Source organism: Pan troglodytes, chromosome 4 (genome assembly GCF_028858775.2).
Source record: "Pan troglodytes isolate AG18354 chromosome 4, NHGRI_mPanTro3-v2.0_pri, whole genome shotgun sequence".
Classification (NCBI taxonomy): Eukaryota; Metazoa; Chordata; class Mammalia; order Primates; family Hominidae; genus Pan; species Pan troglodytes.
The window spans coordinates 148,507,044-148,524,969 of NC_072402.2; the positions used below are offsets into that span (position 1 = coordinate 148,507,044).

At 42.3% G+C, this 17,926-nt stretch overlaps 1 protein-coding gene and 1 long non-coding RNA gene across 4 annotated transcripts in view; one reads left to right on the forward strand and one right to left on the reverse strand.

The window, feature by feature from the left end:
• The window catches only part of LOC134810118 (uncharacterized), a 14,075-nt gene extending 13,065 nt beyond the window's left edge, over positions 1-1,010 (reverse strand). The window contains exons 1-2 of the long non-coding RNA XR_010157370.1: positions 574-1,010; positions 128-264 (exon numbers count right to left, since the gene is read on the reverse strand). This is a non-coding gene — a long non-coding RNA (uncharacterized LOC134810118). The remainder of the gene's footprint in view (positions 1-127; positions 265-573) is intronic.
• Positions 1-17,433, forward strand: part of SMIM3 (small integral membrane protein 3) — an 18,984-nt gene extending 1,551 nt beyond the window's left edge. For 2 of the 3 annotated variants that reach the window (XM_003950655.6, XM_054684703.2), the window contains exon 2: positions 16,119-17,433. In XM_003950655.6, coding sequence (XP_003950704.2) covers positions 16,119-16,123 — 5 coding nt within the window. In that variant the 3' untranslated portion in view covers positions 16,124-17,433. The remainder of the gene's footprint in view (positions 1-16,118) is intronic. The other variant, XR_010157369.1, reaches the window with a different exon arrangement.
• The last annotated feature ends 493 nt before the right edge of the window (positions 17,434-17,926 follow it).

Consider the following 17,926-nt stretch of genomic DNA (forward strand, 5'->3'; position numbering starts at 1 on the left):
CTTCTCGGGAAGCCTCCTCCTCGGGCAGACTGCCACCTCCTGGCTCTCCAGGCCCAGCGTCAGGGTTCAGCGCCCGGGCCTGAGCACCTGCTTGGGCTCTGCGCTGGGTTTGGGTCTTTGCACTTACCTGTCCCACTTTTCTCGAGGCCCCGTGTAGAAGGCGCCAGGAGTTTGGAGTCAGGAGTGGCGGGTTCCAGCCCTGGTTCTGTCACTAACTGCATCACCATCCTTGTTTTTCCATCAGTGAAATTGGGAAAACATTTTCTGCATGCAGAAAGCAAACGAGAAAGGACATGAGCAAAGTATCTTGGAGAGAAGGCTTCCTTCAAGCTCCCTCCTGCTGGTTAGCTGTCCCTTTCCTGAGGACGTAGTTGTTCCAGTTGCCGGTTGTTTTGCTCCCTAGTCTCCCCCATACCAGTTTCTTGAGGGTAGGGACTGCCTGTCTATCGTCATCTCTGAGGCATTCTCAGCTCTTGGCGCAGGGCCTGGCTAACAGTAGGTGCTCCATACATATGTATTGAGTGAAAGGATGAAAGGTGTAACCCCCCCATCCCCCCACAAATTGAAACAAACCTCAGGGGCTGTTATTCTGATTGAGGGCCAGGCTGGGCTCTTACTCATGCAGCTGCACTTGTTTCTTCTGGACCAGCTGGAATCCTGCTGTACCTGGGGGCTGAGGAGTCTCCGGTTCATCTGTGGTGAATACTAAGGTCCTCAAAGCTCCAGGGTGTGGTGGTGAAGGCTGCGCAATCACACAAGTATCAGATTCCTTGAACATCTGCTATGATGCGTGCTGCTACTGCAGTGGCCACATAGTTTGGAAGGACTGGGGATGCCTGAATGAGGTGGAGGTGGGAGTGGGAAGAACGGGTACTCTGGGGGTTAGGAGACCCTCTGAATTACCCTAATGGAGGCATTTCCCCTCTCTGGCCCTTGTCTTCCCTATCTGTAAAATGAAGACATGGGAGTGGAACAGATGTTTGTCTGTGGTTGAGCATGACATGCTCTTTGGTTTATGCAGGCCGCACAGCAGCCATCTAGACACACGCAAGGCAGCACAGCTGAGCTTTAGGACATCATGTGCTTCTGCAGTGACAACTGAAAAAAACTAAAAAGTGTTTTCCTGTTCCAACCGGGACCTCCTGTTCCCAGCTGTCCTGGGACTGTGAATCATGCTGTGGGGGTTACAAGTCATGCTTCATGAACTCTCCCACAACTGACCTCTCCGAACCTCAGAACTGTGGCTCCATGACACTAAAGATCTGGGGAGTCCCAGAGAACAGCCAGAGAACCACTGAGTCGCGGTGAGGTGTTAGAGATGCAAAACAAATGAGAGACTCTGGGGGCCTGTGGTCAGGTCAGATCCTGGGCCCTTGGGGGTGACAGACCAAGGGGATAAGGGCCAGTCACAGCCTCAGATGCTTTCTCAGCCATATGCCAATCCTTTAAACATTGTGCCTCCATTTCTTCTCTATGGATTGAAACATGCAAAGGAAATACCTCCAAGGAAAGAGAATATCTTGGTTGGGTGTGGCGGTGGTATAAAAAATGGGCACGTGTACTCACAAACACAGTTTATTGAGGTATAGGAGTAAGTGTTGGCATTGCCACACCCTGCCTTGTCCTCCCCCACCCTGACTGGCCCAGTAAGCGGAATGATGTTATAATGATCATACTTGCCATTTACTGAGTACTTACTATAAGCTAGGCATGACTCTAAGCATTTTACTTGTATTAACTCATTTAGGCTTTACCACAATCCTATTAGGGAGGGACTGTCATCACCTCCATTTTATGGATGAGGAAACTGAGGTCCAGAGAGAGTGACTCACCCATCATCACACAGAAAGTAAGTGGCAGAGCTGTAATTTGAATGCAGGCACCCTGGCTCCAGGGCCTATTCTCTGAACTTCATTGGAATTGGGGGGAACTAGGTTCAGATCTTGCCTCTGTCACTTACTTTCAGGGTGACCTGAGAGAAGTTAAGTGAGAATTTGATAGTCACTGTTCTAGTGGATCCCTAGAGACCTAGTAACCTTCCAACTCACTAGGGAAACAGAAGGTGAACCTCAAGAGATAATGGAGACATCTAGCAGTAAAGGCTAAGAATTAGGTAGTTAGGAAGGGGAACTGCTCAGAAGTATAATTGCCTGGTACATTAAACAACAGCAAGCTAGATTCCACGTCTAAACCGTATACTTTAAATTGCTTAGTTGTGTGTAGATAGAGCTTCCTTATTTTATTGATTTGCACTCTGATTGGCTGATTGGATATGTTTCTTGCTAGTGACCCACTATATAGGATCATATTCAAGATTCTGGGGACCAGGACATAGATGTCTTTGGTGGTGGTGGTGGTGGGCATTATTCTGCTTTCCACACACATGAGGCTCACTTTGGGAGAGCGACCTGTTGAGGCTCACACATTGAGGCAATGCACTACCACCGCCCGGTGCTCTTGCTTTCTGTCACGGAGCACCCTGCCAGCACCTCTCATGGACAGTCTCCTTTGTTAGCCCGACACACAGCAGGCACTTAGTCACTGGCAAATAGCAATGATGGATAGTAGTGCCTTAAACAGGATGCTGGGGATTTGGCCTGGGCTTTCTCCTCTGCTAGCTCTCTGTTGGTTTCTAAGACTCTGTGATTGGCTGGGTCAGATGGTACGTGCGGTCTTACACAGCTCTGGCTGTGTTCCGATCTCTTTGAAATATCCTGGTGTTTTTCCATTTTTCCAGCCACAGAGGAGCAGATGGAAACTCAGGCAGGTCTGTAGCCTGTTAGGAAGTTTGGAGAGACAGGGGCCAGTTGGGGTGAAATGAGAACAGAGTGCTCCTTAGGGACTTTGGGTCATTGGAGAAAAGGCTGTGATTTGATTCATTTCACATTTTTGGTAGTTGTATGTCCTGTCCATTCCTTCCTCTGGCCCCTTTATTTGGACCAAAGGTCCCTGGTGAAATGACTGTGCTGGGTTGGTAAATGTTTGAGGCTGTTACACAGTGGGAGGAGAAATACTTCCAAGAGTAAATGTGAAGCTGGTATGTCCTTCTCATATGGGACTTGGCATGGGAAACCTGCCCCCGCTTTTATCAGCTCCCTGTCCTCTTCTAAGAACAGAAAGATTCACATCTTAGGCAACATCACCGTTCCCCTCACCCCTGGTCCCTCCTCCCCACCTCAGTCCCCAGCTCCTGAGCACATGGTGTCAGAACTCGAATTTGAGCTTATCAGCCCAAGCAAATCAACAAGTGGGAATCCTAGAGGGCTTCATTCTGAAAGGCCAGTTCTCTTCTGCCTGGTATGTACAGGGTGGGCTGGGGAAGAAAGAGCCCCCCATAATCCTTCCTGAATGTACAAAGAGTCCAGAAAATGAGAAAATCAGAGGACGTCATGTTGTTTTGGAGATAGGGTTCTGACTTTTAGAATCACTGGGACTTTTGCAGGGATGAGGATTCTTTTGGGACCTCTTCAGTCAATTAGGTTCCATGAGTGAGCTCACATCTGAAATCATCTTCCCATATTCATTTCTTCATTGATTTCATATTTGTTGGCACTTATGATATGCCAGGCGCTGTGATAGGTGCTGAGGACACAGCAATACACAAGAGGTGAGGCTTCTGCCCTCCCTGTGCTTACATTTGAGGGAGCAAACGAACAAGTCTTTAGCCTGATAGGAAAAAAGCCAATAAAAACAAACAAGCAACAAACAAGCTAATTTTAGATTGTGAAAAGCATATGCAGAAAATAAAACAAGATAAGAGTGATAGTTTAACAGAGTGCGTCCGGAAAAACTTTACTAAAACGTAACATTTAGATTGAGGTCATGGACATTGAGACAATGGACAGGGGAGGAAAAGAGCATTCTGAGAAGGAACAGCAAACACAAAGGTCTTCAAGCGGGATCAGCCCCTGGGACACAGTTGTTAGGTTCCCCAGGCTACAAAGTGGCCAGTGTGGCCCCATCTAGGAACTTGAATTGCCCTCTCTGGCTTAAATGTTCCATTCTTCCTTGACAACCTCAGCAGCATCTTCTGAGGGTGGAGACTTTTTGGAAGGGGTCCTATAAGGTGGACAATGCTGGCAAACCCTCTAGTCCTGTGCCCTGGGAACCATCAGCCTTGTTCACATTCTGCAAAATACTTGAAGAGTCATGTATCTTTGGACGCCTCAGCATCAGTGACTTGGAGCTGGTTATAGCTGTCTGCTGTCTGGCCACCGTGGCTGGTGGAAACAAAACAGCAGCAGCATGGTCTGCCCAGAACTCTGGCAGTGCTGGGCTAAGGCCACACCTGCAGGAAGCCACCTGCCTCTATCTGCCTTGTCTCCCACTTTGAGATAATTAAGCTTGCCTGCCAGCAGGCAGTCACTTCTTTTATTGCCTTCTTCCTCAGTGAACTCTGGCAGTAAAACCGGTTGGATAACCATTGGCAAGCTCTCAAAAGTTGACTGTTAGCTGCAGCTCGGATGTGGAGGGTGTAAGTTTCCGGTAGGAGGTTCAAGCTGGGGACAGCTTAAAATTTTTTTACTTAAAAAAACTTTTCACTGTGGTTTCCTACATTGGGCCCAGATCAGTCACGAAGCAGTCACGGCACCCTAACTAATGGCAGAGGCTTTGAACTCCCTGTTGTTTTTTTTGATACGGAGTCTCACTCTGTCACCAGGCTGGAGAGCAGTGGTGCGATCTTGGCTAACTGCAACCTCCACCTCCTGGGTTCAAGCGATTTTCCTGCCTCAGCCTCCCGAGTAGCAGGGACTACAGGTGTGCACCACCACACCCAGCTAATTTTTGTACTTTTAGTAGAGGCAGGGTTTCACCATGTTGGCCAGGATGGTCTTGATCTCTTGACCTTGTGATTTAGGAACGATGCCGGGTTCAGTAGCTCAGCTTAACTTTGTGAAGCCCTTACTGTGTACCAGGCGTTGTCCTAAGTGCTTTATGTGCATTAGCTCATTTAACCTCCAGAGCATCCCTATGAAGTGGTTACAATTATTAGTTATTATTTCCATTTTACAAATTAGGAGACTAAAGCTCAAAGAGGTTAAACCTCTTGCCAAAGCCACCAGGACTCCATATGCTTCCAACACTTCATGTATCTCATCAACTCTGGGCTTTGTTGATAACATCTATTCTGCTCATCCTGCCTTTCCCCACAAGATCTGAGAGAGACATCTTGAAATCTCCCACTATAATTGTAGATTTGTCTATTTCTCCTTATAATTCTGAGATTAGGTACCTAAAAATAGAAAATCACTTTACCTTTTTGGTATCTTTAGTAATACTTTCTGCCTAAAAGTCTACTTGGCCTTATACTAGCAAGGGGCTACCAGCATATGTGATTCATGGTTACACGGTGTTTCATTTGTATCCTTTGACTTTCAACCCTTCTAATCCCCATGTGTCTCTTATAAAAAATATATATGTATGTGTATATTTTATCTTTATTTATATGTACCCTAACGGTCCTTGTTAGTTTGGGTTTAAATCTACCATCTTTCTCTATGCTTTCTATTTGTCCCCTCTATTCTAAATATTTGTTGTTGTTTTTCTCCTCTCCTGTTTTCCCCTGGAAATTATGCACTCTTTGACTGATATTTTTAGTGGCTACCATAGAGATTACAATATGCATCCCTGATTTAACAAAGTCTAATATGATTTGGTTCTACTGCCCTTTCTTAGGCAATACAAGAAAATAAAAATACTTTAATTCTATTTCTTCCAGAATTTGTTTGTTATTGCTGTTGAATACTTTAATTCTGTATTTTTTTTTTTCCTGAAAATGTCTTTTTTTTTTTTTTTTTTTTTGAGATGGAGTCTCGCGTTGTTGCCCAGGCTGGAGTGCAGTGGCACAATCTTGGCTCACTGCAACCTCTGCCTCCCAGGTTCAAGTGATTCTCTTGCCTCAGTCTCCCGAGTAGCTGGGATTACAGACGTGTGCCACCATACCTGGCTAATTTTTGTATTTTTAGTAGAGACAGGTTTCACCATGTTGGCTAGACTTGTCTTGAACTTTTGACCTCAAATGATCCGCCTGCCTTGGCCTCTCAAAGTGCTGGGATTACAGGTGTGAGCCACCGCACCTAGCCTGAAAATGTCTTATTGCACCATTATTCTTGGCAGTTATTTCTGTTCACCTCTTTGAAGAGATCATTCTGCTGTTTTTAAATTCCATTGTTTCTGTTGAGAAGTTGGTTGTCAATATAATTGTTTCTCTTTTAAAGATATTCTGTCTTATTTCTCTTTATCTTTGGATCTCAGCGGATTTACTATATTTCTTTTCTTTCTTTTTTTTTTTTTTTTGAAATGGAGTCTCACTCTGTTGCTCAGGCTGGAGTGCAGTGGTGCCATCTTGGCACACTGCAACCCCCACCTCCTGGGTTCAAATGATTCTCCTGCTTTAGCTTCCCAAGTAGCTGGGACTACAGACGTGTGCCACAATGCCTGGCTAATTTTTGTATTTTTAGTAGAGACAGGGTTTCACCATGTTGGCCAGGCTGGTCTCAAACTCCTAACCTCAAATGATCTGCCCACCTCAGCCTCCCAAAGTGCTGGGATTACAGGCATGAGTCACTGTACCTGGCCAGATTTACTATATTTCTAATTATGGATTCCAATTTATGTATTCTGCTAGGAGTTCATGGGACTTCTTTAGTATGCAAATTGGTGTCTTTCATCCGTTTTGGAAAATTCTGTTATTATTTACTCCAATATTGTTCTGCTTCATTCTTTCTTTTCTCCTTCTGATACTCCAATATATTTATGTTGTACCTTGTCACTGTTTCCTCTCTCTTACCTATTTCTTTTTCTGTATTTTCCATCCTTTTGTTTATCCTTACTTCATTCTAAGTATTTTCCCCTGATCTTTTTTCCAGTTTACTAACTCTCTCTTTAACTATGGCTAATCGACTGAATTTTTAAGCCTATCTACTGAATTTTAAATTTCTATTATATTTTTCAGTTCTAGAATTTTTATTTGGTTCTCTTTGTTGTTGTTGTTTTTCGAGACAGGGTCTCACTCTGTCACCCAGACTGGAGTGCAGTGGCCCAGTCATGGCTCACTGCAGCCCTAGCCTCCTGGGCTCAAGTGATCCTCCCACCTCAGCCTCCTGAGTAGCTGGGACTACAGGTGCACACCATGCCTGGCTAATTTTAAAATTTTTTTTGTGGAGATGGGATTTTGCCATGTTGCTTAGGCTGATCTTGAATTCCTGAGCTCAAGTGATCCACCTGCCTTTCCCTCCAAAAGTGCTGAGATCACAGGTGTGAGCCACCACTTGTAACCTCTATTTGATTCTTTTTAAAAAAAATCTGTTTAATCTTTCTTATAATTTCAAATTCTCTGTCAAAATTCTCAAACTTGGAGTTTTTTCCTCCTTGAACATAGTAAGCAAAGTTATTTGAACTATGTGTCTGTCTGATGACTCCAATATCTGGAGCCCCGATAGACTTTTTTTTCTATTGTCTATTGTTTCTGATTATTTTGTTTTTATCATCCTGTCTTTTTGCATTCTTGATTAATTTTGGTTATGTGTTGGACATTATATTTGTAAACAAAACATAATTTGAGACCTATCATGATGATATTGCCTCCAGAGAGGATGTATATTTGCTTCTACCAAGCACCTGGAGATTCCTTAATTTAATTTCAGGAGCTATGATAATGCAAAGCTGAGTTGTAGTCTCTGGGAGGACTAGTATACTTCCAATTCATCTTTAGCACTAAGGGTGCTTTTTAAGGTCCAAGCTCAAAGTGCAGAAGTTTTACTCTCCCTCTCTTGGCAGTCTTGGACTCCAACTTTTGTCCCCTTAGTCTCCTGAGTCAGTACTGCTCAGTCTCCATTCTCCGGTAGGGGAAAATGACAGGCTCTCCTCCCTAGATTTTTGCCTTCTCCCAGAAAAGTGGGACCAAAAAAACCTGCATGAAGCTTAGAGTCCTGCTTTTTCTCAAGCAATGAAGACTGGTAATTCTTCATTATTTCATTAGCTCTTAGTGCCTTCCATCAGGTTTTTTTGGTCCCACTTTTCTAGCTGTCTTCAGTAAAAGGACAAGTCCAAATTGTCTAGTTCACCATTACCAGAATCGGAAGTCCTGATCTTTATAGATTGCGTATCTCTTCTTAATTCTCTAAATATGGAATGGCCTTCAGCTAAAAACAATGTTTGACCTGGACTTAGAAGAAAGCTGTGGGTCTGGTATACTCCATGCTTATACACTGGGTCTGTGTGGACTCTTTGGAGGTAGCTGTAGTGTAGCGGTAAGTAAGTGCAGAATCAGGATTCCTGGGTTTGAATCCTGTTCACTTAGCTTTATGATCAATGGCTGGCTAACCTCTCTCAGTTTTAGTTTTTATAGCTGTAAAATCCCCACATAGGATTTTTGTGAAGTTTTCATAAGTTAATGAATGGGATTTGTTAAGCAAATACAAATAATACAAATTTGTGAAATAAAACAATTTATTTTTGTTTTTACAAATTTAAACAAATACAATTTGTTAAGCAAATGCTGGCTCGTGTGATCCTGTGTTTGAGGAAATAAGGGAAGTGGTATTTCACTTCCCTGTGCTTCTTGAAGCACAGAGTCATAAGGAGTAAGTAATAGTAAGTCCTGAGAGAGTATCTTGCAAATACCAAGTACTTGACATATGAATAAATGAATGAATATCCTGGACAGAGTTACTTATCATGATAATACTGAACCAAAAATAAAAACAGTATTGTCCTGTCAGAGAGGAAAAAGTTGCTTGCTAGAGAGTCTGGCGAGTAGATAACACGGGCTTGTTGCCTTGAATCCGGTTACCCTAAAACTATCAACTTGTAGGAAATTTTAATTTATGAAATTTATATAATTATTATATAACTAGAAAACTTGCCAAATGGTGGGATTGGCCGAAACAATGATTCTTTCTTTTGCAAAAGAACTTTTAATTGCTTAAGAAAAGTGGTCCCAGAAGTAAAACTTGGTGTTTCCTAACCAGGCAGTAGGGCTTCCCTTTGCCTGCCTAAACTGGATCAAGTGGAGTACTTAAAAGAGGGGATGAATTTTCTACCTTTGGAAAAGTAAAATTTGACCAGGTGCGGTCACTCTCCTTTGGGAAACTGAAGTGGGCGGATCACTTGAGGCCAGGAGTTCGAGACCAGACTGGGCAACATGGCAAAACCTTATCTCTACAAAAAATACAAAAATTAGCCAGGTGTGGTGGCGCACACCTGTAGTCCCAGCTACTCAAGAGGCTGAGGCACAGATTTGCTTGAACCTGGGAGGCACAGGATGCAGTGAGCTGAGATCGTGCCACTGCACTCCAGCCTGGGCAACTGAGCGAGACTGTGTCTCAAAAAAAAAAAAAAAAAGAAAAGAAAAAAGTTTTTTTCCTCTTTTGTAGAAACTACATTGTTTTTCCCCCCACCTTATATTTGGTCTTGTTAGTGGACACAAAATAGTCATTTTGGGATCGTTGACTTTTCCATTGAATTGGCTAAGTTACTTAACCCCTATGGACTGAGGAGGAGCAATGATGTGTCCAGTTCACAGGGCTGGTGGTATAGGGCCTGTGATCTGATGGGATGGCATGTTTGGTGCTAGTGGCTTTTCTGCTGGTGAGCTCAGGGTGGTTTCCGTGCAGTTTCTTAGACAAACTTATATTGAACACATGTCAAAGTTTATTATTTGTTAAGGAGGCAAATAGCAGATAAAGTATGCTGGTTCAAAATAATGAGCGTTTAGACCTGATTGATGTTTTACTTCCTATGGTTATAAAAACATCATATTCTTATCAGTGATAGGCATAAATTTGTGACATAAATGGTTTGGGCCATATCCAACATGAACCATTAATCAGAAATATCAAGCAATATATCTGTGAGGCAAATGATAAATTAATCTATGACTATTATATTAGACATACCAAGAAACAAGGTTTTATGCACTCATGCCAGAGAGGTCAAATAGAAGTCAGCTAGGAGAAGCTTAGAGTCCTGCTTTTTCTCAAGCAAATATTTCTAGTGTGCAATTAAAGATGCTGAAGGTATGGTTTGCTTAGCTCTTATTTGGGAGACAAAATTTTTCTTTGACAGTAGGGAGAGGTGGAAGTGCCTGGAACCCGTGTTACATGGGGAAGAACAGTGCAGCAAAGGACACGTTTGAGTTTCGAGAAGAGTGAAACAGGGAGATAGAGCTCCCTGTGCCCTCTGACACCCGACTACTTCTATGGCCAGCCTTAGATTCTTGGAACAGTAGCTCTGGAAGGGCCCTTGGAGAACATTGCAACTTGTGGCTTTCACACTATGTTCTGAGGAGCCCAGGGGGTCGAGGGGAAACTGAATAGTAGCACTGCCCTGCCAAGTAAGCCCGCTGCACTGAGCAGGCATGCCAAAGGACAGCTGGGAAAAGTTTTTTCCAATTTTTTCAGTTAGGAGAAAGAAACGACTTTAATTTCGTAACATGCGAAGTTTGTGTGTTATGGTGTAGTATTATTTTTAGTTTGAATTGCATATGTGAAGGGGGTGGGCACCCTCATCTCTAGTGCTTAGGGTCTCTGAGGATATGTATTCAGCTCTGCTGGGTAGGTGGGACTGCACGCTTCCCCTGCCAGGCCCCCACTTTCCAGGATCTACTAGAGCAGCCTTACTTTAGCTGTTGGGTATTGGGGTTAGAAAAACAATTTCATTTGCAAAAGAGTAATATTGGTACAGTCTAGGATACAGGTTACAGAAGAATTTCATTTATTCATCTACTTGTTCTGTTTTGTTTTAGTTAGGGGCAGCGACACGATCAGATCTATGTATTTGAATGATTATTCCCTTAAGGAGTAAGACTGCAGGAGGGAGAAGACCCCCTGGACCTCAGTTTCACCATCTGTGAAATGGCACTCATTCTAGCTTTAATGTTCCAGGATTCTTGATTGTGGACGAGCCCCGAAGCCTGAGTTCCTGTATCTGACAGGCTTTGCTTATGAAAATCAGCCAGGGTGATTATGTATTCCTGGCATTTGAAGTCAGGAAGACTGTTTGATGTTAATGGGTTTACAGGAAAGGACTCTTGTGGGGTTCCTTTAGTCTAAGGCAGCTAGCTGTTGATGTAGTCGGGAGACCACAAAGAATGATTTATCCCGCCCCCGGTCCTCTAACAGTTTCAGTCTCCTGTGACTCATGCTTCTGTGACTTAGACTTTGGGGAAAGTTACTCCATTTCCTAGGCTGAGACAGGGCCAGCCTGTGCTTCTCTCTCCTCTGCAAGCTTGGCAGATAATCCTATGGCCCTGGGGAGCTTTGTCAGAGGCTTCTCCTTCATCTGCGAACTTGCCCAGATCTGCCCAGCCTGGCTGCAGAGCACCTGGGAACCAATTCCCAAATCTTAATGCCAGAAAAGGCCTTAGGGGTCTTAAAGATTTGTTGAGTCCAGAGGTTCCCAAATCTGGCTGCACGTTGGAATCACCTGGACAATGGGAAAAAAGGGCTCCTCCTCATCCCCTTTGAGTCTAATTCAGTATGTATGGATTGAGACCCAGAAATCAGTGTTCTTTTATACTGTCTTAAGGTCACTTACCATGGTATGTGGCATTTGGTGACTGCTGATCTAGTCTCATCTCTTAATTTTATTTGATTTTAAAATTGTATATGTGTGTTTTTACTTTTTAAGATGGAGAATTATTAAGACAAAAACAAAAAAAAGCCTCTTCGCCCCCTTAACCCAGTTGGCATAAAAAATTAGAAGTAATAAATGCTCATGTTGAGAAAATTCAAATGGCATAAAATCATGTTTTATGAATGAAGAATGAAAAGCAAAACCTCCTATTCCTAGTCCAGCTCCCGAGAAGGTAACCACTATTAACACTTTCTTGAGAGTAAACTCAGAAAGTAATTTTCCTGTATATATCCTCGCCTATTTACCTACTTAATTCTACAAAATCTGAACCAAAGGAATCATCCTATACACAAGTGTTCTGCACTTTATTTTTATTTTTTCCACTTAAAACTTTTGGAGTTCACTACAGATCAGATTCCTCTTAAATGACTAATAAATAAATTAATTTTTTTATCTCAGTACTTATTTATTCCTCCTGCCTAACTGAAACATAATACCCTTTGACCAGTATCTCCCCATTCCCCCCACCTTCCAGCCTCTGGTGACCACCAGAGGCTTTGCTTTCTGCTTCTATGGGTCTGATATTTTTAGCTTCCATATATAAATGAGAACTTGAGATATTTGTCTTTCTGTGCCTGGCTTATATCCTTTAGCATAATGTCCTCATGTTCATCTATGTTGTCGCAAATGGCACTAATTTCCTTCTTTTCTAAGGCTAAATAATATTCCATTGAGTATATGCCACATTATCTCTATCCATTCATGGTTAATAGACACTTAGGTTTATTCCATAACTTGGCTCTTGTGAATAATGCTGAAATAAACATGGGAGTGCAGAAATCTCTTTAACATACTGATTTCAAATCCTTTGGTTATATGCCCAGAAGTGAGATTACTGAGATCATATAGTGACTCTATTTTCAATTATTTGAGGAACCTCCATTCTGTTTTTCATAGTAGCTGTATTAATTAAGTAAATTAATATTTGTAATGCATTTGGAACAATGATTGATGTGGAGTAAGTACTATATACTTGTTAAATGAATGAATGAATGGGTGAGTGAATGAATACATGAAAATTGTTGCATGGCATCCCATTATACAGATATACCCTTCTTTATTTTACTATTAGTGGACACTTGTTGTGTCTGTTGCCTTAACAAATAATGCAGAAAGTAACATCCTTGTATGTATTTCTTGGGTACTCTCCTTTGGGTATGGTGATCAATACCTTACTTACGGTGGCAACAGTGGACGTGGAGCCAAGGGCATTAGAAAGGAAAAGTTAGTGATTAGATAAGAATAGGAAACAGGATTGCAATTAGGAATTTTGCTTGGAACCTAGAATCACAGAATTATCGATCTTACATTTGAAAGGACCTGCAGGAGATAGTTCCAGCCTTGTGCCCTCTGGGCAGGGAATGTATTATATCGATGGTTCCCAAGCTGAGCACTGAAGTGTCCTGGGAGCCCCAGTGAACTCACTAGAAGGAGGGGAGTGCTGCAGGATGTTTAAGATTTTTGACAGAAATAGTGATATTTGACAACATCTCTCAGACACTTTACAAATGATTAGCTTAAGATAGTTCACAGTTTAACATTAATCTTACTACATGCCTTTTGTTAATGTTATAATTTATGAAGTTGATTAAAAAAATTTTTTTTGAGATAGGGTCTTGCTCTGTCACCCAGGCTGGAGTGCAGTGGTGTGATCATGGCTCACTGTACCCTGGACCTCCTGGGCTCAAGCAATCCTTCCACCTCAGCCTCCCAAGTAGCTGGGACTACAGATATAAGCCACCATGCCAATCTAATTAGCATTAAATTAGATTAAATTAGAATTAAAATCTCACTATATTGCTCAGGCTGGTCTTGAACTCCTAGGCTCAAGCAATCCTTCCACCTTGGATTCCCAAAGTGTTGGGGTTATAGGCGTGAGCCACTGCACCCAGCCTGAAGTTGGTTTTTTGGTGGTTGCATGGTATGGCAACTACTGGGCAAAAATTAATGTGAAATAATAAGTGAGGATGGCATTGTCCAATATTATTCCAAAGTTTGAAAAGTTACACAGTGTCCAGCAGGTGCATATATTCCATTAGTAACTAGTTAAGAATGAAATAAAAACTGTTTTTTTCAATTTGCGTGTATTTTTTTTTTCAAACAGCTACTAAGTTGTTAGGCCATAAATACATATTAAGTTGTTTGATTGTGTCATCTATGATTTCTTTCAGCAGCGTTTTGTAGTTTTCCTTGTACAAAACACTGCTAAAAAGAAATCATAGATGATACAAACAAATGGAAACACATTCCATGCTCATGGATGGGTAGAATAAGTATTGTGAAAATAACCATACTGCCAAAAGCAATCTACAAATTCAACGCAATCCCCATCAGAATACCACCATCATTCCTCACAGAATTAGAAAAAACAATTCCAAAATTCATATGGAACCAAAAAAGAGCCTGCATAGTCAAGGCAAGACTAAGCAAAAAGAACAAATCTGAAGGCATCACACTACCTGATTTCAAACTACACTATGAGGCCATAGTCACCAAAATAGTATGGTACTGGTATAAAAATAGGCACATAGACTAATGGAACAGAACAGAGAACCCAGAAATAAACCCAAATACTTACAGCAAACTGACCTTCAACAAAGCAAACAAAAACATGCAATGGGGAAGTGACACCCTTTTTAACAAATGGTGCTGGGATAATTGGCTAGTCACATGTAGCAGAACGAAACTGGATCCTCATCTCTCACCTCATACAAAAATCAACTCAAGATGGATTAAGGACTTAACTCTATGACCTGAAACTATAAAAATTCTAGAAGATAACTTTGGAAAAACCCTTCTAGACATTGGCTTAGGCAAGGATTTCATGACCAAGAACCCATAAGCAAATGCAATAAAACAAAGATAAATAGCTGGAACCTAATTAAACTAAAGAGCTTTTTCATGGCAAAAGGAACAGTCGGCAGAGTAAACAGACAACCCACAGAGTGGAGAAAATCTTCACAATCTATACATCTGACAAAGGACTAATATCCAGAATCTACAACGAACTCAAACAAATCAGTAAGGAAAAACCAAACAATCCCATCAAAAAGTGGGCTAAGGACATGAACAGACAATTCTCAAAAGAAGATGTACAAATGGTCAAAAACATATGAAAAAATGATCAACATCACTAATGATCAGGGAAATGCAAATCAAAACCACAATGCGATACCACCTTAATCCTGCAAGAATGGCCATAATAAAAAGAAAATCAGAAAACAGTAAATGCTCGTGTGGATGTGGTGAACAGGGAACAGTTCTACACTGCTGGTGGGAGTGTAAACTAGTACAGCCACTATAGAAAACAGTGTGGAGATTCCTTAAATAACTAAAAGTAGGACTACCTTTTGATCCAGCAGTCCCACTACTGGGTATCTACCCAGAGGAAGTCATTATTCGAAAAAATACTTGCACATACATGTTTATAGCAGCACAATTCACAATTGCAAAATCATGGAACAAACCCAAATGCCCATCAATCAACAAGTGGATAAAGAAACTGTGAGATATACACATGAAGGAATACTACGTAGCCATAAAAAGGAATGAATTAACAGCATTTGCAGTGACCTGGATGAGATTGGAGTCTATTATTCTAAGTGATGTAACTCAGGAATGGAACACCAAACATCGTATGTTCTCACTGATATGTGGGAGCTAAGCTATGAGGACGCAAAGGCATAAGAATGATAATTTGGACTTTGGTGACTTGGGGGGAAGAGTGGGAGAGGGGCAGACTACAAATAGCTGTTTCCAATCGTGTTCAATTCACTGAATCCTTAGTGTCTTAGTCATTTTTTAACAGCACCCTAGGTCAAAATAAATACCGAGCAGTTCCATTTATTAAGTAGTTAGGCTCAAACAATTTATTTATTTATACCTTTTTAATTTTATTTTTCCATAAGTTACTGGGGATGGAAACATATCCATCCCTGTACTCAGGTCAGTGTCCCAACGAAACCACACAGAATAGGTAGGTTCTCCCCAGAAAGGGGAGAATGGGAGAAGGGGTATAGGACCAAAAACAATGCATCTCTCATTTTACAGATGAGAGAACAGACTGGTAGTATGGTAGCTTAATAGTTAAGCAGGAAAGCTTTGGAGTCCCACCCATCTGGGTTCATGTTCTTGGTCAAATTAATGACATCTTGCCTTTTAAGACTTTAGAGTCCTCATCTGTAAAATGGGTGTAATGGAAGGTAAAGGCCAAGAAATAGAAAACAATAATTATAGTCCTTGCCTTATAGGGCCAGTGGTTCAAGTAAGGACTGAATGTGTTAATAGACATAAAGTGTCTAGCACAGGTCTGGCAATAGGAAGCCCTCAGTAAATGAAGCCATTGTAATTACTAATCAGGGAACCTTAAAGTTTACATATCTGGTAAGTGACCCAGGCTTCTGACTCCTGAGGGTTTCCTTCTAACCAGGGAGGCAGGGAGAGAGTACACAACAGTGATCTTCCTTTCTTGTCTGTTGCAGAGTGAAGCAACATGGATGCAGTCAGCCAAGTCCCCATGGAAGTCGTGCTCCCCAAGCACATCCTGGATATCTGGGTTATTGTCCTCATCATCCTGGCCACCATTGTCATCATGACCTCGTTGTTGCTGTGCCCAGCCACTGCAGTAATCATCTATCGCATGCGGACTCATCCGATCCTTAGTGGGGCTGTTTGAGAGCCTCCCAAGAGGGCCAGGTGAGGGATGAGGACAGGCATCCTGTCCCCAGCCTCTTCCTGTCTTCAGAAAAGCAGCAGGAGAGACTTTGGGGCATGGACCTGAGTTCTGGTTTTGATTCTGCCACGAGCCAGCTGTGTGAATTTGGTCAAGGGACCTAACTCTCTGAGTTCCAGGTTCCTTATCTTTCAAATGGGGATGGTGATCCCTGCCCTTTCTACCTCATAGGGATGTGAGAACCACCTGACTTAGTGGATGTGAAAGCTGTTTGTGAGCAGTAAAGCTACCACAGATATAAGGGTGTTATGCTGAATCCTGAGAAGCTTTCAAGAACCAGAGAACCTGATTGCTGATGATGGCCTTAAAGGTGGTGAGGGAGATACTGGGGGCAGAGCAGACTTTGCCAGTGCCCCTCAGGTCAAACCAAGCCAAGAGCACCCTGTCCCCATTCCAAGGGGCCAGCAGCACTTTGGCCCAAAGTATTTTCTTTAAGGTGCCATTCCTTCATGTTCCTTCATGTTTTCTCAGTTTGGAGGGTGATGGGTAGAGCTTTCCAGAACCTTCTCCATTCCAGAATCTCTGCCCCTGTGTAATCTGAAGGAAGGCTGTGCCATCTTTGGGCACTGCCAAGGGAGTTGGGGTGATGGGCTTCTTTCTGCACTGGAGTCTCACATCTGTTAGCTTTGACACTCAAGCAGTGTTGGAAAATGCAGGGTGACTGAGTTCCCTGCCCAGCTTTCGGGATCTCTGGCCCCCATCCCCTTGTGTGTGTCCCTCTGCCCAGCTCCTGCTGTAATTAGCTCCACGTGTACCCCCTTCACTCCCTCCCACCAGCTCTGCAGCCAGCCTATGGCAATTATATTTTAAGAAGTGTTCCCAGGACTTTTGGGACCTACTAAAACAATGATAGTTATTTTAGATGTGATGATTTATATTTATGTAGAGATATTTCTGGACCACTCAAGCTCTTCGATACCAAAATCAGGAGCATCTTGGGATTTATTAAATTATGTAAGAAGATAGCACAGATATCGGGATATTATTGTGTGAAAATGCTGCTTTTACTTTGATGTGATCTCATTGATGTACACAACCAAGTTCCAATAAAGTGCTAGAATGTGCATGTCTGAGGTCTTTCTTTAAAGAGCAACTGTTAAACTCGGAACTCAGGTAAAAGCCTTACACTGAATGTATGGGCCTTCAAGACAGTTTGAATATAGTAACAGAAAAGGGAAGAGAAGAATCAAATTTACTTCCAGGGCTCTAGCTTCAGCACGTGGGTGAAGTTGTGCAGGTTACACACAGACAGTGCAGAGGAGAAGAACAGATTTTGAATATCAGATTCAAAGAATGACAAATAAGACCATGAATTTCGTATTGGACATGTTGCATTTGAGGTGCTTGTGATATTCAGGTGGACACATTCAGGATGCAGTTGGAGATCTGAGTCTATTCCTGGGAAAGATGTTATGTCTGGTATTAGGGTATGGGGGATTAACCCCTATGGTAGATAATGGTGTACAAGTAGATAGGATCAGAATATACAGACTTAGAAGAGTGAGATGCTAAATGCATAACTTGGAAGACACTAAATAGGAGCGGAAGGAGAATAGA